We start from the raw sequence: 26,613 nt of genomic DNA on the forward strand, positions 1-26,613 counted from the left end.
CATAAAGATCTTTCAATCTTGCCTGCAACTCTTTGGGAGTCTCTCCTTGCTGTAGGGCCTTTGCCCTAAAGTGCCGCCTGTAGGTCTCTGCATTAATCTCAAACTTGACCAATATTGCGTCCTTCACTCTAGTATACACCAAAGTGTCATCAAGTTCCATGGCAACATAAGCCGCCCTTGCCTTGCCTGTGAGCAGTGGCACTAGATGCAACACCCAGTCCTCTGTTGGCCACCTACAAGCTTGAGCAATCCGCTCAAATGTTGTCAAATAATGCTCGATGTCATCATCCTCTTGAAGAGGTAACATCTTTGGGCCTTGCCAACCCATCCATTGCGGTGGAGCTACTCCTTGCCTGGTCACCTGAGTGTGAGGCAGCCTTTCAAGATCTCAAGGATTGTTTGTGTCAGGGGCCGGTGTTGCAAAGCCCCAATTTTGACCTTTCTTTCACAGTGCAAACTGATGCATCAGGAGTAGGCCTAGGAGCCGTCCTGTTGCAAGGTGACAATGAAAATCGAAGGCCAGTGCAGTATATTAGTCGGAAATTGTTTCCCCGTGAAGTTAGGTATTCTACTGTGGAGAAAGAGGCACTGGCTATCAAGTGGGCATTAGATACTTTGAAGTATTACCTCATTGGTAAAGACTTTACCTTAGAGACTGATCATCGGGCCTTACAATGGCTCCACAGGATGAAAGACAGCAATGCCCGCATTACCCGTTGGTTCCTTTCATTGCAACCTTTTAAATTTCAAGTCAAATATAGGGCTGGAGCTCAGAATGTTGTAGCGGACTTTTTGTCCCGTCACTGTGATGAGTGACTGGCTTAAGGGGTGGGGTGTGTGATGACGGGTGCTGGGGTGACGTCATCACCACCACGGCGGAGGAAGCATGTGAAATCTGTACAATTAACTGTTTTATGTCTCTTTGCATTTGGTATTAATGTTTTTGCATTCCTGTTGACTAGGTTGTAGTTTATTAGGTTCATTATTCTTTAATGGTAAGGTTTAATACAGTTTAAGATCATGCGGTTTGTGTTGACTGCAGATAGGTGCACATATCAGTGGTTCTCGCAACGTGTCATGTCTACTACTGTTCCCTTATGATATATTTTTTCATTAACCACACAGAGACAAGTTGTAGTTGTGTTATTTATTATTTCAAGTTTCTATTTATTTTTACATTTGCAAATGGCTACCTTGCATGCTGTGTACTCACCATATCCTGGTTTCGTGACTCCTCAAAGGAAGAGGCGGGACTACAGTGTCCCTTTTTCTTGAGTTGGGTTAAACCATTTCTACTATTAAGGAGGGGGCTTAACCCTTGGTGATGCAGACATGAAAAGATGTCATATAATGTTGCTTACATTTGGCTTATGTTAAAGAGTTGCATTTATGTTTTTATTTCATGTATTTTTGAAGTTTAATGATTTAAATGGTTAAAAGAGCTTGTATTTATGCTTCCCAGTTTTCTGATATTGGTGCCCCCGTAGTTGATTTGGTCTTAGGTGTAATGAGTCTGTCTTAGGCTATATAAGCCAGTCTAAACTGAACTTTAGGAGGACAAGGTGGGGGCATACTGCTTAAAGTGTCCAATGTAGAGTTTGCTGCCTGTAGCAATTAGTTTTCTTTGGTCGTTTAATGGCAAAGGGGACACTGAGTTAAGTTCCTATATATTTTTGTAAATGCATTTTTTTTTGTTTGTTTGTTTGATTAGTTCCTAATTCTGATTATATTCTTTTCCCTCACTTACTGTGAATGTGTATACCCCTACTTCTCCACTGGCATTTAATAAAAGTCCTCTTTGGATGATATCCGAGTCCTGAGCCTATCTACCACCTCCCTTCGACCAACACGGGATACATTACGACATACCCCAAGCTGTTATCAGATTCCGTCATAAATTAATCACATTTCATGTTGACTTAACACAGAAATCTTTCACATCGATTACGGAGTCATAATCTGCAACAAACTTCTTCCATTACAAATCATAATTACTGGGAAAATGCAAATTTTCATTGCAAATTCCAGCACAGGAATGCCTCTCTCTCTTTACAAACAGTCACATTAAATGATTGTTTCCTTATCGCACTTGGGAAATGTGTGTCGAATTTTAATGAGATTTTTCCCACTCACTGTCTGTGGAAGTAGCTGTGAAATCCTGTGATTGTAATCTCGCCTCAGTCTTTACTGTGAGAGAAACGCATAAAGAGAGAGTGGGGAGCGATAAGAACGAAAGGGAAAACGGTATGGATAAGAATGTGAGCACTGGAGATCGCTGGAAGCTCTAATTTAAGCCATGACCAAAGATGGGCAGATGAATATAAGAGCAAGCATTAAGAAGTTCCCTTCTTTCCAGCAGTGTGCTGTGAAAGTGCTGGGGGGGGGGCTTCAGAGAGGAAGTGGAGGGGGTAGGCGATAAGGTTATGGGAGAGATCTTGTTTACTCTCTTATCTGTGACAAATGTGCATGTCTTTTGTGTTTGTGTGTGTGCGTGTGTATTGAGGAAGGAGGTTGTGGAAATCTTCTGGTTTCTTGTTACACGCTGAACATCACCCTTGATTTTGGCTTTCCTCTCTTGTTCTCCCCTCATCATTGTCTGTTCCCCTGCCGTCAGGGATATTAACCCACCCTGCCTCCCACATCAAAACCATAACACTTTCCCCCTCAAACCACAACCCTCTCTGACCCAGATTTTTGGGGTAAAGGGCTATTGTGCTCTTTTCTGAGCGTCTCACCCTCGCGCATTCTTCATGGCGACATATGCTTTGTGTGCGCATACAGTATGTGTGTGTGGGTCTCTGGTGCTGCTGTAAGGTCAGTGGTCTGTGATCTCCAGGGCTGCTCTTCAAAAGAGAAGAAAGGAGGAGGATACAGAAATGAGAAGAGGGAAAGCAGACAGGGAAAGACAGAATGTCGAGTATGTGTGAGTACAACTTTCACGACATGTGCTTGCAAAAAGCGAATATGTCAGTGCTGTTTGACCTGACTTGACTTCAAGTATTTCTGTGACACTGTGAACCACAGTGAACATTTAGTTTTTCCCAAACCCATAACTATTCATGTAATAATGCTAATGAAAATGCTAAATGATATCCACTATATTATGAGGCAAAATTAACACTTTTTTCCATCCATCCATCTATCCATCTCTCTCTGTCTGTCTGTCTGTCTGTTTGAATTGAACTATTCATATAATAATAAATGCTTAATGATATCAACTGTATAATAGGCAAAATTAACACTTTTTTCCATCCATCTATCCATCTCTCTCTGTCTGTCTGTCTGTCTGTTTGAATTGAACTATTCATATAATAATAAATGCTTAATGATATCAACTGTATAATAGGCAAAATTAACACTTTTTTTGGTTTAATGTTTGTACTACATCAAATATTAAAGTTTTAGTAATATTGGAGCTCTCAAAGGATTTGTTTGTTTGTGAACTAATCTTGTAATAATTCTAATGAAAATACTAAATTAAAAGAGCACATTTCTGGTTGAAAATTTGTGAAGGGGTGCAATGGGGCTCTTGGGAACATAAGCCAATAAAGGCTGGGACACACTGTAAACAAATGAGATGGCAGACTGCGAGTGAGGGAGTGTGGATGGATGGATGAAGGATATAGATTGGCTTTGACATGGTCACAGGGGCATTTTGCTGAATCTGTACCACTGTCTGTCCCTGCCAAGGGGCAGGGCATGAGAATTGAGCATGTGTGTGAAGCTAGAGAACCACATGAGTAAGAGGGGACTCAGGCTTTAATCAGTGAATAGGACAACAATTATAGCAGGAATGCCTTAATGCATTCAGGACAAAATGTTTTGGTTTGTGCGGCATGTGCTTGTTCTCTGAATAGGAAAAAAAAAAGACACTACTGTTTAAAAGTTTGGGGTCTGTACCATTTATGCTCACAAAGGATGCGTGCATTTGCTCAAAAATACAGAAAAATTATAATATTTTATAATATATTACTATTTAAAGTAACCATTTTATATTTTTTTAATAAAATGTCATTTATTCCTAAAACGGCAAATCTGAATTTTCAGCATCATTGCTCCAGTCTTCAGTGCCACATAATCCTTCAGAAATCAATATGCTGATTTGCTGCTCAAGAAACATTATTATCAATGTTGAAAATAGTTGTGCTGCTTATTATTTTTGTGGACACCAAAAAGTAATTTATTTGGAATGGAAGTCTTTTGTAACATTACAAATGTCTTTGCTGACACTTAATCAATTTCATTTAATGCATCCTTGTTAAACAAAAGTAATAATTTCTTTGTAAAAAAAATTTTGAAATAAAATAGTTGATAATTTTGTTTTTACAATAGATAACTCTTAGCTCTTATTAGGTATTATGAATTAGTTAAAGCATAACAGGTTTTTTTTTAACTTGGCATGAAACCAAAAGGGATGTTGTCCTTTGACATCATAAAAGTGACACAATACTCATGCTGAGGCACAATTTACTTTGTTCGAGCATGTCTAATACACACCATAATTTTATGGTTGTTAGTTGAGTCCCTGTGGCCAAAGCCTGTGTGTGTGTGTGTGTGTGTGTGTGAGCGTGTTCAACAGGCACAGATACAAAACAAAGTCCTTTATTCCCTTTGGGAGTGAGTGCTATTTCAACCTTGAGAGAGTGAGAGAGCATGATAGAGAAAGAGAAAATGAAAGGGTGATGGTGAGATGATGGGGGCATAACAGCAACAGCAGTCATTCAAGGACAGATGCTCCAGAGTGACCAGTGGATCCCTCTCGTTTTCTGTACGTCTTTTGTATTTTCAGTATGTGTGTGTACTTTGTTTGTGTGCCTACATATGAGTCATGTTCTAAGTCTATGTTCCTCTCCCTTAGTGCCTCTACCAGCATAGTGAGATACAGATTAAAGGTGAAGGGCTAGTACACATGAGCGCATGCCCACTGCTGAGGTCCTCTTCTGGGCAGGAGGAACAGGAAAGCCCTGGACCCTCTGGTCCTGTTGAGTTGGATAACTGTGACCTTTGATAAGAAATAAATTAGTCTGTTCTCTTCTCTCAAACATGCATATACTTGGGAACATTAAATGAGATATTTTAATATGTCTCCCTTGTTTTTGCTAAGACGTGGCCTAATATGGTCATAACAATCATTACCTGCTTTATTTGAAGAAGAAATTCAAACATTCATTTAAAAAAAAAAAAAAGGCAAAACAAGAACAAGTAGAGATAAACCCAAGAGGTCACACACTCACCGGCTCACCACAGCTGTTCTCCCTCAGGGAAGATTTGTGTGGTTCAGGCTCAGTGCTCAAGGTAATTGTGTCTGCGTGTGTGTGTGTGTGTGTGTGTGTGAAAGAGAGAGTTCCGTTCATTGAGTCTATTAACACTAGGTTGACCTTTTATCGAACAATATATCTAGCAGAATACACAATGAACTATATATGGATTAATATTGGTATATATTGGTACCATGTCTGTTATTAGTTTTATCCTCATTTTGGATATAAAATTATTGGATATTTAATAGTGCTAAATTTATATTTTTCCTTCATTTGTTTACCTTTGTTGTCATCTAATGTTCACTAACTTATTCTTTAAACACTTTACTTTTATACCTTAACACTTAATATAATCTTAAGCAAATCTCAAATTTCATATTTCATAATGTATACTGTAACGGTGTGAGGCCTGTAGCATTTAAGACTGTTTATTTTAGTTTTTATATTTAATTTAGAAAAATTTAATATTCAAAACAATAATTATGTTTCCAACTATGTTTTTATGCGCATTTTGAAGTATCGCATCAGAAACGAGTGATGGAAAGGCCTAATTTAAAAAAAAAAATCCCTTAATTCGCAAAAAAAATAAAGTATACTCGCTTGAGGTAGTTTTTGACTTGTGACAAAAAGAGTTAATGTGAATAATGGGAGATGGAAACATATTTGCCAAATAAATTGACGTAGCGAACATTAAACCCACAAAAGTAGTTGGCGGTTTCCAGGAATTTTTTTTTTTGTTTGTTTGTTTTTTGTTTTTGCAAACTTTGAAAAGATTTGCTTCATGTTTGGATGAAATCCCAGCTAATGTTTCAACAACAAGCATTAAAATGACAATGAATCAGTAAATGGCAATGGTTGTATCATACATTGAACACTTGAACTCTTAACAATAAGTGAAAGTGACGTGACATACGGCCAAGTATGGTGACCCATACTCGGAATTTGTGCTCTGCATTTAACCCATCCAAAGTACACACACACAGCAGTGAACACACACACTGCGAACACACACCCGGAGCAGTGGGCAGCCATTTATGCTGCGGCGCCCGGGGAGCAGTTGGGGGTTCGGTGCCTTGCTCAAGGGCACCTCGGTCGTGGTATTGAGGGTGGAGAGAGCGCTGGACATTCACTCCCCCCACCTACAATCCTAAAACCTAAAATCCCTGCCGGCCCGAGACTCGAACCCGCAACCTTTGGATTACGAGTCCGACTCTCTAACCATTAGGACAAAACGTCCCCTGGAAACATGAAACGCACAACACTATCATACTTTTTATTTTACACACATACTTAATACATTTCAAATTTGCACCTAACATACCTGTACATACTGAATTGTCTATTTTCTATATTGTGTTTGTGCTATTTGGCACATTGTTCATTTGTACATTTTATTTTTATTTTTTTTATTTTTTTTTACTATCTGTGTTCTGTCCTGTTGCTGTCATTCTGTCGCACTGTGGAGCTACTGTAACTAAAACAAATTCCTCGTATGTGCAAACATACCTGACAATAAAGCGAATTCTGATTCAGATTTTTCCGTTATAGCTTAATATCTAAAAGATCTGGTTCTTTTAATGGCTCATTTAGTTAAAAGATGGGACTTTCATTCCTGCGTCTACCATATTGGTTGTTTTTGAGACTGGTTGTTTTTAATGAAATCTCCTTCTTACACAATATATATTTTATTAACTGTCAATGCACATCAAAAACTGCACTAAAAATGCTGTAATTATGCTTCACATACTTTATGTAATTGTTTTAAGGTGTGAAATTTTAATTATATTTGAAACTCTCTGTGTTTGTCCACAGAGTCTGTGAGCTGTGTAGTGTGGGACGCTGTCTGCCCCGTTGTCATCAGACGTCATGAGCTGGAGCTTCCTGACGCGTCTGCTGGAGGAGATCCAGCACCACTCCACGTCGGTGGGGAAACTCTGGCTCACTGCGCTAGTTGTCTTCCGCATCGTACTGACTGCGGTGGGTGGTGAGTCCATATACTACGATGAGCAGAGCAAGTTTGTGTGCAACTCGGGCCAACCCGGATGTGAGAACGTCTGCTATGATGCCTTTGCGCCGCTCTCGCACGTGCGATTCTGGGTCTTTCAGATCATCCTGTCCGCCATGCCCTCTCTGCTCTATATGGGCTACGCGGCCAATAAGATCTCCCACAATGAGGAATTGAGGGGCGGTGCGGGGGCCGGGGCTCCAGCCGCAAGCGACTCAGCGGGGGGCGGATACACCCAGCGCAGACCGAGAAAGATGTATTTTGGTGCTCGGCAGCATCGGCCAGGACATGAGGACGGGGAAGAGGGACGCGAGGACGACCCCATGATCTACGAAGTGCCTGAGATAGATAACACACGTCGTGAGCTGGTGCCACCGCGTCCCAAACCCAAAGTGCGTCACGATGGGCGCCAACGCATACGAGACGATGGTCTGATGCGAGTGTATGTGTTACAGCTGCTGACACGCTCCGCATTGGAGGCGGGCTTTCTGACGGGACAGTACCTGTTATATGGCTTTCGAGTGCAACCAATCTTTGTGTGCTCGGATAAACCCTGCCCGCACCATGTGGACTGCTTCATCTCACGCCCCACCGAAAAAACCATCTTCCTCCGAATCATGTACGGTGTCAGCTGCCTTTGCCTGCTGCTAAACCTGTGGGAAATGATTCACCTCGGAGTGGGAACTATCCGTGATGCACTGCGCAAGCGAACTGAATCAGCCGCCGATGATGAGTACCAGCTCGGCTTGCTTGCGGCGGGGGGCGTGTCCGTCGGTGTAGGTGGACCTTCGCTCAGCGAAGGGGAACCAGGAGGCGGAGTTGGGGGCGGCGTACGAGAAGCAGACTATGTTGGTTATCCCTTTTCCTGGAATACTCCTTCTGCGCCGCCAGGGTATAACATCGTGGTGAAGCCTGAGACGATGCCGTACACAGACCTGAGCAACGCCAAGATGGCGTGCAAGCAAAACCGTGCCAACATCGCCCAGGAGGAGCAGCAGCAGTACGGCTCCAATGAGGACAACTTCCCCTCTGCAGGTGAGGCCAGACCACCTCCCATCAACAAAGATGTGATACAATTAGAGGCGGCGATTCAAGCCTATACCTTGCAGCACCATGCTAGCAATAACCACGATGAGATGAACGACACCAATGACATCGACGAGAAGCCTCAGAGCAACATCTCCACTGCACCACAGAAGGAGCGAAAGCAACGGCCCAAGCATGGAAAATCTGGGAGCGCTGGGAGCAGCAGCAGCAGCAGCAGCAAGTCTGGAGAAGGCAAACCATCTGTCTGGATCTGACATTTGCACGCACACCTAAACATTACACTCAGTGGTGCACACGATCATCCATTTCTGCAAGTTTTTTAAGACACAAAATATTGTGTGCATCTCACAGATTACAAAGACTGCAAACACGTGATTCGTAAAATGTTGTATATCTTTTTGAAGTGCTTTCAGTGCCTTAAAGAAACTCCATGAATGAGATGGATTTTTTTTTGTACTATTTCTTGATCTTCCTAAAATAATCTTGTGCGCTCAAGATTATGTCGAGCTCTAAGAACGTTCCCTCATAATCCAGAAAAACCCATCCGTTTTCAAAGTTCGGAACTATTCAGTGAGTTGAGTCTTCCTGTCGGATTTTTCCGTAAGAGTGATGACGCTACAATCCGATTCCAAACCAGCTGTCTTCCTTTTGCCAGTGTTAAACAATGACTTTTGCCAAGCTATAACAATGCAATGACACACCAATGCTGTGATGGTACACTGTGGGCTTCAAGACCCTACAAAAAGTCCTGTGAAATAAGCTGTAAATATACATTTACAAACACATCCAGTGCAAATGCTTTCATAGCTATGGGTTTTTGAGGAAGCAGTGCAATGTCTTTCAGTTCTAGAGATTCTCTTAGTTTTGAGATCTCTGTTGTATTTCTAGCCACCAAGACTTTGGATATTCCATTGATGGATCCGCTATCCTACTCTGTTCTTGTACTATCCCCTACTGGTGAAGAAAGCATTTGCAGTCTAGTCTTATTAGCCATATAAATATATACAGGGTCCACACGGTCCTGGAAATAACACTGAATTTCAAAAGTGTAATTTCCAGATCTGAAGAAAGAGGAAATTAATTTCAGTGCTTAGTTTTCTTGGTTGTTTCTTTAGATAGAAATGACTCTTTGTGAGTTCAGTCATTATGAAATTATTTTTAAAATTCTTTATCCAGTAATTGAATGGTGAATAAGTTAAGGGGAAAAATCATGGAAATTCATTGCTCATAAAGTGTGGAAATCCTGTACTTTTAGGTGCATATGAAACTATTTACATTCAGATTGACTTGTCTGAAAGTCACTGTGTGTTGTTGGTATTGCTCTTATGAAGCTGTTTTTATGGGAACATCCTCTGGCTCTAACAGACTTGATATAGCCAATCCAAGTAGCAGGTCTAACTTGGTTCAAATGGAGGTTGAAAATTTAACCGTGACACTCTTCAGATCATGCAATGTAGATATCTGAGGTACACACAAACAGACTGTGTGAAGAGTCTTCCATTCTCTTACTGCCACATTCCAACTTGTGAGACTTTTGCCTTTATGTAGGATGTTTCAATTTGTGACAATTGCCATGGGAGACCAAATACTGTTTGTCACAAAGACATCGAGCTACTATGCAGTCATGCGGACTGAGGAAAACACGCCATATAACACCATTGTGTGTGCCTGCGTGTGTGCGCTTGCGTGTAGCTGAGGACGAGGCGGCGGGGAGTGATTGCATGAGTGCATGTGACTAGTATTTGATTAATGAATTAAAGAAAAGAAAAAAAAACTTTACATATCAGCATTTCAGCAGTGTTTATTGATGCTGAAGATTGTGGCATTAGATTTGTGGTTTCTTAGCGAGACTTGACTTGTTTGTTTTTTTAAACATCGATTTGGTTTCTTTTTTTATTAGCTTTTTTAATACACGGAATTCTATTCAACAGTGCCCGTATGATTTGATTATTACAAAATAGGTTTTTTAGGATTTTGTTGCCTTTAATCATAGTAAAAACAACCTATGTGATGTATTTGTAGTCAATCAGTGCAAATGTGTTTCCCGGTGTGCTCAGTGAATCCTTTTTTTCCTTCATAATTGAATAGGATTTTGCATGGGAGGGAAAATAGGAATGTTTTAGGGCAATTTCCAATGGAAAACTCTAAACCAAAAGGATTCTGTAATGTAACTACTTTGACCTTTTCTGTGTGGATGTGTGTTGGAGTTTCTAACAGCTGTATGTTGGAGCGCTCCAGATGGAGAAAGTAAAAGAGACCCCTCTGCCCCACATCTGAGCACCAGTGTTTACGTCTAATGTGTGAGCGTTTGCAGAGTCGGGGTTAGCCAAGGCGATCCTCGAGGAAAAACCTCTGGCGTACTTTTGTCAGCTGTCTGAGAAAGAAACTGAAGTAGCAAGCTACTTTACTTCAGAGTTTGACACATCGCTTTGAAAGCAAGCCTTCTCAGCAGGTCACAATGAAGTCTGATGGCATTCTTACGGACGAGCGTGTGTGAATGTGGAAGCATGCGTTTCTATTTATTGCCCTTTCCTGGTTCTCATCAAGCCACTAATGTGTTTGATAAGACCTTTGTTTGTCCTGACTGGTATGTGTTTCTATAAATGTTGTCACTGTGTTTGAAAAACGAGGGAGAAAAACATGTTTTTAATGTGCCAAGCTGGATTGTCCAGCTATGTACAATTATTTCCAATTTTGGAGAACCCTCTCTTTGGATTTGAAAATGCATGTTCAGAGCTATTTTGTTAATAAAATGAGATAAATGGCAAAACTGTGTGTCTGAGAGAGAATATGTGCATTTGGCATTTAGAGGACCATGTGTCAATTGTCTCTTTGTTTGTCTCGGGAGTGATTTTGATGGTTTGTGAAGGAGTCAGCCTATTATTCATCTCTGTTTTTGACAGATGATGTGTTTTGCGTGAGAAACGCGGGGGCAAGCCACGTTTGTCGCTCTTACTCATGTCCAGAACATAGTTTCTTGGAATTGGTCTGAGCAGGTTTACTCCCAGAATGCATTCCATAAGGCATCAGATTGGCTCATGAACCATAAACGGATCATAGAAGAAAAAAAACGGTAGTGTCAAATGTGGTTCCCAATGGGAATGGCTTTTCCTTAAAAGGGTGTAACACAGATGCAGAAAAACCGGGTCGCTGGGCCAACATGAGCGGAATCCCTTGAGTGTGTGCAGAACAGCTTGCAAAACATTTCAGAAAACAAGTGTACACCGTGCATCCATTCTCCAAACCGCTTATCCTCTGTAGGGTCGCGAAATTGACAGAAAATTGATAAAACACAGACAACAGAGCACAAGGGTTAGGAAGAGAGATAATATTAGAAGAAGGGGGCAGAAGGTATCTCATCTTCGCCTAATTAACACACCTGATGAACAGATGTTTCCCATAGCTGTAGACAGCGAATATCTGCTTGAGTTCGCCAAAACATTGACACACATACATAAATTTGTTTGTTAATGAAATTTTCACGCAAGATTTAGTTCAAGGAAATTACTTTGCCTGTTTTTAGCAACACTGCCCATGCAGCGAGCTGACTTAAGTGAAAAATCTGTCATTTACTCATCCTCCTCCTGTTCTGGTATGATTTTCTGGTAACACTACATATAGGGACCAATTCTCACTATTAACTAGTTGCTTATTAGCATGCGTTATTATTACCATTAGCTGTTTATTATTGCTTCTAAAGCGCATATTCTCCATGACCATCTTCTACATCCCTAATCCTACCCAATACCTAAGCTTAACAATTACCTTACCTAACTATTAATAAGCAGCAAATTAGGAGTTTGTTCAGGCAAAAGTCATAGTTAATGCTTTGTTAATAACAAGAATTGGACCTTAAAATAATATATATATATATATATATATATATATATATATAATATATATATACACATACACACACACACACTAATATACTGTAGATATTTATTAAATATGTGCAGCCAACATGCATTTGTCCCACAACAGTTTTCCGGCATTCCTCCTACACCCCAACTCTTAACCATTCCTATTCCAGCTTGGGGTAATGGGGGAGTTGTCTGGGTTTGGGCTAAATTCTGAGCTCGAAGCCCTTCCCTAAGACAGCATGCCAAATATGCACACTATTCGTTCCATCTGATTTATAGGTAAGTGCAAACTCATTAATCATTTTCGTGTGAACTTTAAGGGGTCACAAAACACAGATTCAAATTTTATTGTTAACCCCAAAATATTTTTATTCTGTGGAACATAATTTATATTTAACAATTTAAAAAGGTTTAAAATGTTGTGGCCGTATAGTAAAAGTCAATGGGGTTCAGTGTTGTGTTGACCCTTTTGATTTCAATTATATAGACAACAGTTCTTCTTTTGTGTTCCACAGAATAAAGAAATTCATACAGGTTTGGAAGAATGAGGGTGAGTCTAACAGAAACTTTCATTTTCAGATTAACTATTTCTTTAAATGGTAAATTATTTTTCTGTGCATAGTGTACATTTTACATGTATTCATTATATATATATATATATATATATATATATATATATATATATATATATATATATATATATGAGTCAATTTATCAACAGCAAACAGTATTAACAAAACTGCTTGTTTTCATGGTGTATAATTCTTTCTTTGGAATCAACATTACACATTGAATTGAACTGTGACTCTATCATTTCACAGATGTATATTGTGTCTTGCTGTTTGAGAGTCTTGATTAGTTGATAGGTGTTCTGCAAAGGCATCTCATCGATGACTTTATCTGTACAAACCTTTCCAAAAGAATGGGCTTCCACTCGTTTCTTGTCCGTTGTAGTTTGATGGTACAGTTTTATGTAATAGGGGCCCATCCGTCAACACCTACTTTTATTCACACGCAGAGGAATTTCAGAAGGCACAAATTGCCAAGCTGTTCTATCATAACAAGCTCCAATGAGAACAAAAGCCTTTCTACTGGCCAACTCACTGTCATCAGTCTATCCCTGAATGCCTCAGTGTTTGTTCCCCTTCAAATGGAAAGAGTCCGCATGAGTTTACCTTGTTTTGAGAGAAGCAAATTAAAACCGGAAAAAAGTCTAATAATTCTGCAGATGATTTAAAGGAATAGTTCACATAAAAAAAAATTATATTTTGTCATTTACTCATGTCTAAACTCACAAATGCATCAAGGAGTGTTTTCAGTCAACAAGAAGTATGTTGAAAGTCAAAGGTAACCAAAATAGACTGGTTACCAACATTCTTCAAAATATATTTTATGTTCCAATATGAGGGTGAGTAAATGTTGACCGAAATTTCTTTTTGGGTGAAATCCCTTCAAGGTTTAAAGGTAAAGGAGAAAAACAAATCGCACAAATTGATATTTAATAATTCAAAGCAAATTTTACTTACTTTACAGTGATTGCTGTAAGAGTCATATATTGCTCAGATAGGGCTTTCAAAATTGGCACAATTGAAATTGTGCAACTATTGTCTGCTTTTACAACTCTCATATTTTTACTCTAACCCACATTCGTGCTTCCTATTGTTTCTCAGTGTAAATGTGTCATGTTTCCAATCATCCAGACATTTCTGTGATCTCCTAGCTGAGATCTGAGTCCTGGATTCAAGATCTAGAGTTCTAATCCAGTGCTGCTATTACAGCTGTTTCTGCACACCTGAGATCAAATTCACATTCACTGCTAACAACTGCTAAAGAGGACAGACTAGCACTTGTGATGAATGCAATCGAGCTGGAAGAGCACCAACAGCAAGCGCGTTAAAAGCTAACTAAGGCAAGTCTGCTTAAGGAGTGTTTAGGGGTGTCATTTTCTAAATTAAATTATTTCACAGTATGTCAAGGCTAAAATAATTACATTCGTTTTCAGCTATTTTTGTGTGCAAGATTGTCAAAGTAACTTAAAAAAACATGATTTTTTTTGTGCATGGTCATGGCTGCTGCTTTGAGCAAATGTGCATAGCAATATAAATTCAGTGCGCATTCACAGTTGTGTCTTTCCAGACACCGATCCATTTGGCCTGTTGTAGTCCTTAATCAAACTGTGAGGCATTCTTTAGGGGTGTGCAGTACACTGCAGGCAAGGCCTTTAACTATGAGTGGGTTGACACTCGCCCAGGTGTATATGAATCACACCTTGCTTGTGAAGTTTTAATAAATGTTCAAATTCGGTCGGCATAGAATGCACGTTCTTCTTGCTCGCCCGATCATCATAGTAATGGTTGGTGATCGGCTGACTGTCATTTGGATGTTTATTGAAAGGCCAAAAACCATACAAATGGATGTTTGAACAGATTTCTAGTGCTAAGCTGGCCATGATGAGTCCTGTGCTGGGACGAACCGAGTTAAGGCCTCTCTCACGCCAAAACTTCGACAACCTCGTCAAATAATCTGGATTCATGAAAACGGGCAGTGGGCTGTTGCTGCCAAAGTCCTCCAGTGTGTAAAAGGCACGCAGGGATACAGGCGTGTTGTGACCGTAGGAGAAGGCTGGCAACAGCAATAAGGCTTGTCCATAAGGACGAAGGCTTTCCACAAACGGACGACGGCGCTCCATCAGTCCGCTGTACCTGGAACAAATGAGGAGGAGAAAGAAAAGCCTGAATATTCCTCGCAGTAATTCGGTCCTGTTAACAATGTGTTTAGTATTTAGGTTTAGTAAGGAATAAATAGGCTATCAGTGAAAAAAGAAATGCAATTTCATTGCCAAAGATAAACCTAATAATAAATACATTTAAAAATGTATGTTTACAGAAACTTTTTGAAGACTTGGACTTTTTAGAAAAGCAAGCTGTAAAGTAAACAGTCCGAACTCAGCTGGTTTTGAGAGAGAACACAAATATCTTTGCTAGAGAATGCAAAGTTTTGCAAGAGTTTTCCCACCACAAATTTTTTTCCCACTCACCCCAAATTTTTCCCACCACAATGTCCCTAAAAGGGCTCCGTAGCTTTTATATCATTAGATACGATTTTGAAATTTAGGAAATATAGGCTAATCGGTTATCCAGTCCAGGCTGAAGTAAAGTATGAAAAATATAAAGTGGGCAGTTACCTAGCAAATTGTCTGCTATAAACTGTTGAAAAACTACTTTCAATGTGGCAAATAGAATAATGTGTATATTTAGCTAAACGTTGTCATATGAACAACCATCAATAACGACATTGATCTCATAGTTGTAAGCCACTAATTTCGATGGCAAAAAGTATCAAAACTAATCTAAATTCACCTCAATGTGTTTGATTCAAATAAAAGGAACCGACTCATATCGGTTATTGTACAAGGTTTGCACTATACATTTTTCGATTCATTAAAACAAGCTGCTCTTAGGGTCATTTGTTCTTTAGTTGAACTACTGGCTTTTGGAGCTTTAGGTTGTGATTCACTGGCTTATAAGAGTATCTGATATATCGCTAAGCCTTAATCACAATAATTCATCTGTCCAGATCTGTCCAGTGTCGAGTGAGTTTAAATCACGGACTGATAATCATTCATCCTGTTCACGATGTATTAGGCACTGCTGCATTTACAGCAGCAAGAAACTGATTCTTTGTCAAAACAGAATGACATCTTATTTGTCACTAAAAGCCAAACCTATAATCACAGACTCACTTCTCATGGAGGATGCTGGGATTTGCAGTCACCAGGTTGGTTTTGTTGCCCACATCTTTCTCAAATCTGTTATCCAATGGCGGAAGGTTGCATCTAAAATGCAAGGGTAGACAAAGATTAATTTGGCCATTGTTGCTGAAATAAAATGAGAGAGGTACCATTTTTTCCTGTGGTCTATATCAAATACAGTGTTTAGTCTTGTATCTACACTTAGGAGCATAAAAACATGAATAATTATTATGTCACCAATATTATAGGAATGATATAATGTGAATTTATATTCTGATCAGTTTGACTCTAATCTGGCCAAAAGGTAACATGGGTTGATCTAATACATACCTAATGACAAACTGGGCTGAATTAATTTCTTCTCCACAGCTGCTGTTGGCCAAAACACCTCCATTCCCCACCACGGCACATGACTCCCATGTTGCATTTCCAAAGGGCTGCTCCTACAAACACACACACACTGTAACTCCAAATTCATTTAGAGAAACCATACAGTAATTCACCCAGTGTTTTAATGCTGGTACACTACCTTAGCTAAGATGTTGAACAGGGCTTGTGTAACCTGTAGCGGCTTTCTCCTCTCTCCATCATAGATGACATTTGACCCCAGTGGGGTGTTATTCTGTGTGACCACAGCCTTTGACACAGCATGGCATTTGCTACTCAGTAATGACCTGGAAGGAAACAGATGCTCAGTCTGATGTGTTGCAGTCATGTGAAAATCTAATAAATAGACAAAAAGAAGCCTTTATATTTTTATAGTTTATAGACCAGAAAATCCCAATGTGTTTTTGTGTAATACAGACATAAACTCTAACTTCAAATGGTTTTAATTTTTGGGTGAACTGTCTTTAAAGGGTCATGAACTGCCTCCGTTTTTATTTTGTACTGTTCTCTGAGGTCCGCTTATAATGTTATCAAGGTATTTACATCAAAAACATCAATAATTTAAAGATTATAGGCTATTTTCTGTCCTGTTTTTAACCCCCTTCATCTGAACGCTCTGTTTGAATAGGCGTAGTGGATTGTAGACTCTGAAGTAAACGCCCACTGCTATGATTGGCTAATAGTTGTGTTGTTTGACAGCCAACGTCCTTCACAGATGAACGCTGCTGTGATTTAGGTCAGTGGTTATCAAACCTCTCCATGTAGTACCCCCAGCCCTGCACATTTTGTCGCATTTTGTCTCCCTATATCTGACACACCCACTTCAGGTCTTGAAGTCTCCACTAAAGCTGATGACGTGTGATAGATGAGGGAGACATACAAAATGTGCAGGGCTGGGGGGTACTCCAGGACAGGTTTGAGAACCACTGATTTAGGTCAAAAACGCATAAATACTCAATACATATAAAACAATCTGTAATAACAGAAAAAGAAATAGTTGTGACATTACTGTAGAATCCAATATAGTTAGCACAGCATCGTCTTTTAATTTCAATCTTTCTGAAAATCCCACGTCAACTGCAGCCTTGTTTGTAAACAAATCCGTGGTAAAAAGTGAAATGAACAAAAGACCAAGTACTTAGTGACGCGGTCTGGAACTTTATTAAAAATAAAGTTACTTCACTCTTTTCTAACATTGGGATTAGAGGGAAGGGAATGCAAAGACTGTTTTTCCACAACTTGGCACTGCGTCTTGTTGTTTTCAGAACATCTTTATCATTTGTTTTCTGCATAGACCTGCGTTTGCCTCTGTTATTTTCAATACATGTGTGAATCAGTGGGCGGGGCTAAAGCAGTGATGTAGAAGCAGGCGTTGATATTCTTCTGTGGAGGCGGAGTTTACTACACTATTACATAATGGTGGCACATTCCACAAGCTGTCGATTTGGCATATTGGCTTCAATATAAGCGTTTTTTAGACTAATGAGAAAGTTTTGAGCTTTGAAACTTACCGGATGTTTTTATAGTACAATGACCTCATTGTTTTTGTTTGTATGTTGTGGTGCTTGTCATTGTTTCATATGGTTTACTGCTGGCTGTGAAACAAATTGCCCTTCGGGGATAATAAATTTGACTAAGACTAAGACCTTATATATCAAACAATCAAGGGAATTTTGGTTTCTCAGTTCATGACCCCTTTAAGTAAGCATTTCTGTTACACATTTGTCTGGTTCATGTGATCCATAATCAACAGAACAATACTTTTACTCTTATCCAAGAAAGCTTTGCCACAGATTTAACCTTTATGAGAACATCTCATGGTCTGCTCTGGGCTACTGTTTTACCTGAATCTTTTAAAGTTTGCCTCATGTGGTTTCCATTGGTGGGAGTAGTTCTCCTGTGCCTGGGAAATCAATACATTGTCTCTGAAAGAATTAAAAGCATACAAACAGAAATGACATACTGTGGTGGTTCACAAACATATACTTCATGAGATAGCGATTCATAAAGTGATTTCAGGTTTAATTTCTATGAGAAATAACAGAAATGTAAACATGAAAAATTTATTTATAGACACAAACCTGAAATAATTCTATTCTAATATGACTGAAATTAATAAATGAAAATATGAAAATAAAATGTATAAAACATTAATGATCTGGAGGCATTTACGTTTGGTGTCTGCTATGTAGAAAAAACAGGCATTATGTGCTGTGAAAGCTTACTTGCTGCATCCCTTGCAAGATTGTGTTTCTGAGCTTTTTTGAGGAATCCTAGATGAAGGGTGAGGGATAACATTACTGTAGACAGAAAGAGATTTAAAGTGTACATTTAGGTTACCTTCACATATAGGCATGCTTGCAGCCATATTTTCATGTTAAAACATAAAATTTGTTCTCTGAATGACTAATTTGCTGTTCAAAATAATTAAGTTTAGACAGTTTGCTAGAATGCATCCCGTGGTATGAAAATGATCGCTGTGAAACACTGGCAGAGCGCTGGCACATCCTCCACCGTGTAGCCAGATAAACGTCTTTGGACTTGTCTTATCTACTTAATTTGACACTTCAGTAAGTTTATAAAGTGGAAAGTTTAAGTTAAGGGTTAGCTATATCTTTTTCTTATCTTATTTACAAAAGATTTGAACTAAATATGGTTTATTTTTATCTATTTATTTTGTTGTTTTTTATTTGTTTTCATAGTAATATCTGGCAACACTGCATCATCGGCACTTAAACATACAGTAATCAAAAAGGACCACAGGCGGGTTGCTGATAGGATAACACATTTGGTAAGGAAAACACAAAAAAAACATCAAGATATTATCTGTCAGAAACGTTATCAACGCTATCAAAAACAGTAGCATTTAACGCTAATACACAGATCTAGAACAAGTAGGTTGCAGAATTAAATAAAATACGCAAACACTAGCCATGAAGAAGTTTATAATATTTCATTAAGTTTAGTAGTTAAATTTTCATAAAAACATTCTAAAAACATAAGAGCACTAGACAAAGTTATCATATAGCAATGGTTACAAAAACTATAACAATAATAGCCTATGTATTGTTGCATGAATAATAAACAACTTATCAAATTATCCACCCCTAACCTATAGTAAAGTATTAACAAATTTTGATGCAATAAATATGGTATGATTTAACAATGTTTATCCCTCCAAAACAGAGAAAACATCTTTCACAAACATCTATATTGTTGGATTTGGTTATTTTCTAATCAATCCCCAGCAACTAATCAAACAAGACAATCAGAAAAAATAGAAATTGATTTTCATGGTCTTTTAGACCAGGGGCTGCGACGTTACCAGAGTAAGGAAGACGAGAAGAGACAAAAAGAGGAACGACGCAAAAGGGCCAAAGACAGAGCTGGAAGATCAAAAGATCTGTGTTAAGCTAAACGAGGTTCTGAAGTTGATGAGAAAACAAGAATCTTTAAACTAGTATCTGGGTGAAAGGTCTCAGCCAGATTGAGGAACTAAAACCAACCCAGACAGCGGGGGAGACCGACAATACGTGCAGAAATAACGTGGGTGGATGAAAGACTATAAAAGGCTGAAGGCAGCGATGGACGTGGCCAGCAAGTTGCGTGGTGAAGACATCTCGTTTGTTATTTGCTTATGAGTTACTGTATCTTTTGAATAAAACGAAGCCATTGTATTGGTGATTCGTTAAACTTTTAAATCAGTCTCTGAGTAATTAATTCTTAAATAACTAGTTATCAGAACCTAAATAAATCCTTAACATCGAGGACAAGACCACGGGAACCACATAAGTCCTCTGCACAATCTAACTTTGCTGCAGCATGGACGAAACTGCTGGTTCGTCTGGCCAGAGGAGAACTGGCCCCCGACTGAGCCTGGTTTCTCCCAAGGTTTTTTTTCTCCATTCTGTCACTGATGGAGTTTTGGTTCCTTGCCGCTGTCGCCACTGGCTTGCTTAGTTGGGGAAACCTAATTTCCAGTGTTATCGTTGACTTGATTGCAAAGACACTATTTAAACTGAACTGAGCTGGACAATGACATCTCTGATTTCAATGATGAACTGCCTTTAACTGAAAATTTAGGGTTTACTATTGTCCTTTTGCCATTGACACACTATTTTCCTATTTGATACTGTAAGCTGCTTTGACACAATGTGTATTGTTAAAAGCTCTATTTAAATAAAGGTGACTTGACTTGACTTGTAGGGGTTATTTTAGCACAGTTTTTAACCCCACCTCAGACTTCACTCATTATCAAAGCCTGGCTACGGCCATGCTTGCAGCTCACATAACGGCAGTTAAAATATCAGTAACTATTGGCTTTATCAGGAGAGCATTAACAACAGTTAGTTCCCGTGTCCTTGAACTTGACAGACTGTGAGAGAGCACTAATATTTTGGGTACTGCAGACAATCTGTCTCTGTCACACTACATTTTTCTCCCTTTATCTCCCTATGTCCCTCCCTTACGTTCTGTTACACCATATCACAGTGTTTCCGCTACATTCATTCTGCCGTGGGCACTAAAAATCATCCCCGCCACGGCTGCAGCTTTTCAGTGACTTCATAGTGACTCCGCTCACATCATTTACAGTCGGTTAATTAGTGGGGATGTCGTGGGAAGTCGTGGCCTAATGGTTAGAGATTCGGAATCGTAATCCAAAGATTGCGGGTTTGAGTCTTGGGCCGGCAGGGATTGTAGGTGGGGGGAGTGAATGTACAGTTAATTAGTGGAGCAGGCAGAGCAGGACTTGAATTTCGGCACAAGTTATATTTTGTGCCTTATTGCATGTAAACGGCCAAATACATTACAAATGTACATTAGTGCACATGATTCTTGGGTGGGGAGGTTTAACCAGTAATTATTGGCTTTATCAGGAGAGCATTAACAACAGTTAGTTCCCGTGTCCTTGAACTTGACAGACTGTGAGAGAGCACTAATATTTTGTGTGCTGCAGACAATCTGTCTCAGTCTCACTACATTTTTCTCCCTTAGTTTTCACTTTCTGTCCTTACGTGCTGTTACACCATATCACAGTGTTTCCGCTACATTCATTCTGCCGTGGGCACTAAAAATCATCCCCGCCACGGCTGCAGCTTTTCATTGACTTCATAGTGACGCCGCTCACATCATTTACAGTCGGTTAAATAGTGGAGTAATTAGTGGAGATGTCGTGGGAAGTCGTGGCCTAATGGTTAGCGATTCGGAATCGTAATCCAAAGGTTGCGGGTTCGAGTCTTGGGCCGGCAGGGATTGTAGGTGGGAGGAGTGAATGTACAGCGCTCTCTCCACCCTCAATACCACGACTGAGGTGCCCTTGAGCAAGACACCGAACCCCCAACTGCTCCCCGGGCGCCGCAGCATAAATGTGTGTGTGTGAGTGAGTGAGTGAGTGAGTGAGTGTGTTTGTTCGTTCGTTCACTGCTGTGTGTGTGCACTTTGGATGGGATAAATGCAGAGCATAAATTCCGAGTATGGGTCACCATACTTGGCCGTATGTCACGTTTTTTCACTTTCACCACCAGGGGAAGAAGACGTGATCCACAGGAGACTGTCCTGCCGCCACAACTGAAAAAAATCCACAGGAAACACTGATATCATACATATCACTTTCTGCCTCCCTTGCACTCTGTTTGCAAAATAGAGCCAGACGTCTTTGAGTTGAACCCTCAAGCGTGGTTGAATAGAGCTGAGAGTGATCCTGTGGTGTAAATGTAGTATTTTATTAATTAGTTTGAAGTATTTAATTTTACATTTCTAAACCTCACGTCTAAACTTCAATATATCTAAACATCCTTGTTGAACAGAATCTTAAAATTACCTTCATTCTACTGAAAAACTACTGTGAGATGTTAACTGCCACAGGTGGCCTTTGACCTTGTAAAGTTTGTAAGTTTACTCTTCATGAGGCCTATGTAGCTATTTAGCATTATAACATTACAGAGGCGATTCACCAAAATACACTTTTATTATACTTATCTTCAAGTAAAAATTAAAGACTTAAGTTTGTTTCCTGTAATTTAGCATCTACATAACAGAAGCCTAATTGACATTACCTATGGTGGACACCCAGTGATTCTGTGCAGCCGTGAAATTCTCAGCGAGTTTAATCTCCCACATTCCTTGTTGTGATTAAAAGCTGCTGTTGCCAATGTAACAGCACATAATAAGGGAAAGGTCACAGCCATGACAGAAAAAAAGCCCAACATTACCCTCAGTAACGCCATGGATAATCATTTATATATTTCCTCAAGCAATGTAAAGCAAGTTTTAAAGCATGTTAAATAACTGCCTATGAAATAGACACACAATATAATATTACACTAGAAACCACATTTCAAAATGTAACGTCAGTTTGACTGACAAAATAATACCCAGTATTTTCAGTAACCTAAAAATGTTACTTTGAAGAACTATTTTTACCTGATCCATCTTCTCACAGTATTTTCAAATCATTAACATGTCAAGATTCAGAATGCCCTAGCTTAACGCAAACCATGCTCATCGGCCGTTCAATGCACTTATTGTGTTCCAGCTGACTTGAGAGCGAGAATGTAAACAAATAACATTTATTATGGAATTTAATAATCGATTGTGATGACTGTGATAGCACCCAATGTGTTACAATTGAAAGATTGAGAAAACAAATGTATAAAATAAATTGAGAAAGATCATCCTGCCAAATTTAAATTTCTGCACTGATATGCATTAATGTTTAAGTTAATTTTCTTTTCATTCCCATGCAGTTGCAGTATATTATGCATATACAGGAATATTTGGAGAAAATACACTGTTTATTAAGTGTTATGTAAGAGATAATTTGCAATCAACCGGTTATTATCCAAAAATAAACCTTGGCAGGATGCAACAATATTAAATTAATATTATTAATATTAATACTGCATATCATTGCAATTAATAAATGAAACGCAAAATTTTGCCAGTTGTTTTTGTATAAAACAAGAGTTACAGCATTGCCATGAGCGGCAGTGAATGTATCTTGACTACTAAATACTGTGACTGACCAATCATTATTATGTTTTATAGAGAGCCGTGTAATAGATGCCATTTAGTTGTTCATTTAATTATCTTGGTTAATTTGAAGATGGTTGTTATTCATAATAGAATTGATTATGTTTCAGTCAGTAAATGTTCTGTCACATGAAATGCACAACTATATAGCCTATATATCACGATTTACTTGTTCATTGAGTTAAATGTTCTTTTCATTTATTAAATATTCAAAATGTCTTGTTTTATTTATTTTTAAAGGTCAGTTGATGTTTAAAATGGGAACTAAATTATTCATTATTATAGCACAACGATACATTTGGTTTAAATAAAATTCTCACTGATCCATCACATATGCAAAAATATTACTGATACACTGTATATGCAATATCTTGGTAAATATTTTTTGTCTGTATATACATAGGCCTACATAGAGAGAGGGATGTCTCTGAAAGAATCTTTTGAACAGCTAAAGTTAATGATCAAGTGACTTTTGAATTTGAATTTTATAGGTCTATGTTCAGACAAGCAAAAGAAACGTTCAATTATTTACTAATGTGAAATGTGATACAAAACTTTACTGAAACAGGGTAAACAACAAACATCTAAAGTCCAACTTTAAGACCTTTCCAGCATTCTAAAACATTGAACTATTTTTCCAAAAGTATCGTATTGCTTTGCTTTCATGAAAATCCCTTCAGAATCAAATTTCTGCATGTGTCTGACAGTACAAAGATTAAAATAGTCTTTGCTTACAAAACAATTATTGGTAACTATCTTGACCGAAAAAGACTTCATTTCAGTCTTGGTGTCTCGATGTGCTGTAACACTCAGGTCTTTTAAAGTTCACTCTCCAAACAGAAGGACAGATAAGATACACACACAGACTGAAACTGATATACTCACTTGTTGGAGAGAAATATCCAGAAGGAACACAGAAGGATGATAGAAAGGAGCCAGAGCATAAGAGTCCTCATAACGCGCATCCACTCTCACGCACAAGCTTTGGCGCACACATAGCCTCTGACATGCATGTGCTCTCATAAACTCTCATTTAGATGCGGATGCTCTCGCTGCCAAAGACTTCCTCTTGTGTTCTGCCTTCCTCCTTATTTTATCCCTGAGTCTGTTTCTTGACGACTGCACTCTTTTCTTTACTCTTTCTCTCAGACTGTTAATCTCCTCACCCTCCCTCCCTCCTCTTAACTCTTGCTTTCTTTTTCCATCTCTTTTCTCTACACTTAATTTCTAGCAATTATCGCAGATACTATTTAAACTAAACTGAGCTAGAAATGCCTTTAACTGAAGATTGAGTGTTTAATCTTATTATAATACATTACTGACACTCTATCCTCCAATTTGATACTGTTAAGTGCTTTGACAGAATCTGTATTGTTAAAAGCACTATATAAATAGATAAAGGTGACTACTGACAGGCCTGGCTTTTCATCACTTCTCTGCTGCTTTGCTCTTCTCTTAATCTATCAGCCCACTTTCTTCTCATGTCTCGCTAAAGAACAAAATTCATCCGCTCCTTTCTTGGCCGCTATGTTCCTTTAAGGCATCTTTGTTATTTTTCCATGCTTCTCCACCTCATCCTTCTCTCTGTACTTCCTTGTCTTGTAGGAGCTGCTCAGACTTTCCTAGAAATCTCAAGCTGTTGCTTCTTCTGCATTCTCAACTACCTCCCCCTCTCGCTCACCGTGGGCACAACTTGCTTGCTCCTCCCTCCCCGTGTCTCACTCTCACACACACTCTCTCATTCTCTCTCAGGGTAATACGAGTGACAAGTACAGAATTAGCCCATGACAGCACCTCGTGACTGGGAGGAAGGGTTGTGTGCACTAGAGAAGGGTTTTCCCCCTTTATTTTAGCCAATGATGGTCAAAGAATGCAAAGGGCAGCGGCCAATCAAATGCTCGTGTGATGTGACCCCCCCCCCCAGCTACCTCACTTTCTTCTGAGAGTTTGAGGAAGGGAACAAGTCAGTGGTGCTAGTAGTGAATGAAACTGTGCATTGCACACTAGATACATAAAGGGATAGTTTACCCATTCATTTACTCACCTTTCTCATTCCAAACCTTTGTGACTTTCTGTCTTCTGTGGAACACAAAAGAAGATATTTTGAGGAACTTTTTTTCCATACTATGCAAGTCATTGACTACCTTTATGTGAAATTATATTCAGACTATAAAAAAAAAGTCATACAGGTTTGGAAAGACATGGTGAGTAAATTATGATGCTAAATGATGAAAAATTTCCATCGGATCAATGTTCTTATACACAAAAACACAGGACCTTCATGGAAGTCATATGTATGGATGTCATAAATGGCAGTGACCCTGGAGCACAAAACCAGTCTCAAGTCTCTGGGGTATATTTGTAGCAATAGCCAACAATACATTGTATGGGTCAAAATGATTGATTTTTCTTTTATACCAAAAATCATTAGGATATTGAGTAAAGATCATATTCCATGAAGATATTTAGTAAATTTCCTACTGCAAAACTTCATTTTTGATTACTAATATACATTGCTAACAACTTAATTTGGACAATTTCAAAGGCAATTTTCTTTCTTTCTGCACCATCAGATTCCAGATTTTCAAATAGTTGTATCTCAGTCAAATATTGTCCTATCCTAACAAAACCAAACATCAATGGAAAGCTTATTTATTCAGCTTTCAGATTATGTATACATCTCAATTTTGACAATTTGACACTTATGACTGGTTTTGTGGTCCAGGGTCACACATATGGATTTTAAAGCAATCATGCTGAAAAAATAGATGAATATGTCTTGATTAAGAATTGAGAATGAATAAAGAAACTTCTTGTATGCGTGAGCTGGAGGAAAAGCTCATGACTCACTGTGAGACATTTCCTTTGTTGTCTTCATGTGATCCTGATTGATGGTAAAATGTTAAAGAAAACAGAAATTACTGTACAGCACGATTATTGTACTGAATTATATTTTACTGATGTTGAGTAGTTGATATTTTGAGCAGTGTGACAATGTGACAAACTTCATCTAAGAGTGTATAAAAAGTGTGGCTACTGTTTACCACACTGAGACCACAGAAAATAGTGAAGTGACATACTGCCAAGTATGGTGACCCATACTCGGAATTCGTGCTCTGCATTTAACCCATCCAACGTGCACACACACAGCAGTGAACACACACACACACTGTGAACACACACCCGGAGCAGTGGGCAGCCATTTATGCTGCGGCGCCCGGGGAGCAGTTGGGGGTTCGGTGTCTTGCTCACGGGCACCTCAGTCGT

At 39.0% G+C, this 26,613-nt stretch overlaps 2 protein-coding genes across 3 annotated transcripts in view; one reads left to right on the forward strand and one right to left on the reverse strand.

Annotated features, from left to right (window-relative positions):
• LOC306845746 (gap junction gamma-1 protein-like) overlaps positions 1–11,079 on the forward strand; it is a 33,744-nt gene extending 22,665 nt beyond the window's left edge. Inside the window, exon 2 of the mRNA XM_079378719.1 lies at positions 7,074–11,079. Within this exon, the coding sequence (XP_079234845.1) occupies positions 7,128–8,567 (1,440 nt within the window). The 5' untranslated portion in view covers positions 7,074–7,127 and the 3' untranslated portion in view covers positions 8,568–11,079. The remainder of the gene's footprint in view (positions 1–7,073) is intronic.
• Positions 11,080–12,926: 1,847 nt separating this feature from the next.
• Positions 12,927–25,078, reverse strand: LOC306854056 (alpha-2,8-sialyltransferase 8F-like). 2 transcript variants are annotated; one of them, XM_079391847.1, is made up of 7 exons: positions 24,232–25,078; positions 18,540–18,614; positions 18,159–18,239; positions 16,457–16,601; positions 16,258–16,370; positions 15,919–16,011; positions 12,927–14,878 (listed from the first exon to the last, which is right to left on the reverse strand). In XM_079391847.1, the coding sequence occupies exons 1-7, from the start codon at positions 24,309–24,311 to the stop codon at positions 14,398–14,400; spliced, it is 1,068 nt and encodes a 355-aa protein (XP_079247973.1). In that variant the 5' UTR covers positions 24,312–25,078; the 3' UTR covers positions 12,927–14,397. The 2 variants fall into 2 exon arrangements, with proteins under 2 accessions (XP_079247973.1, XP_079247974.1); XM_079391848.1 differs by lacking the exon at positions 24,232–25,078 and adding an exon at positions 19,388–21,882 and having other exon boundaries at positions 13,660–14,878; positions 18,540–19,085.
• Between the last annotated feature and the right edge of the window lie 1,535 nt (positions 25,079–26,613).

The sequence above is a fragment of the Barbus barbus genome (genome assembly GCF_936440315.1).
Source record: "Barbus barbus genome assembly, chromosome: 3".
Taxonomy (NCBI): Eukaryota; Metazoa; Chordata; class Actinopteri; order Cypriniformes; family Cyprinidae; genus Barbus; species Barbus barbus.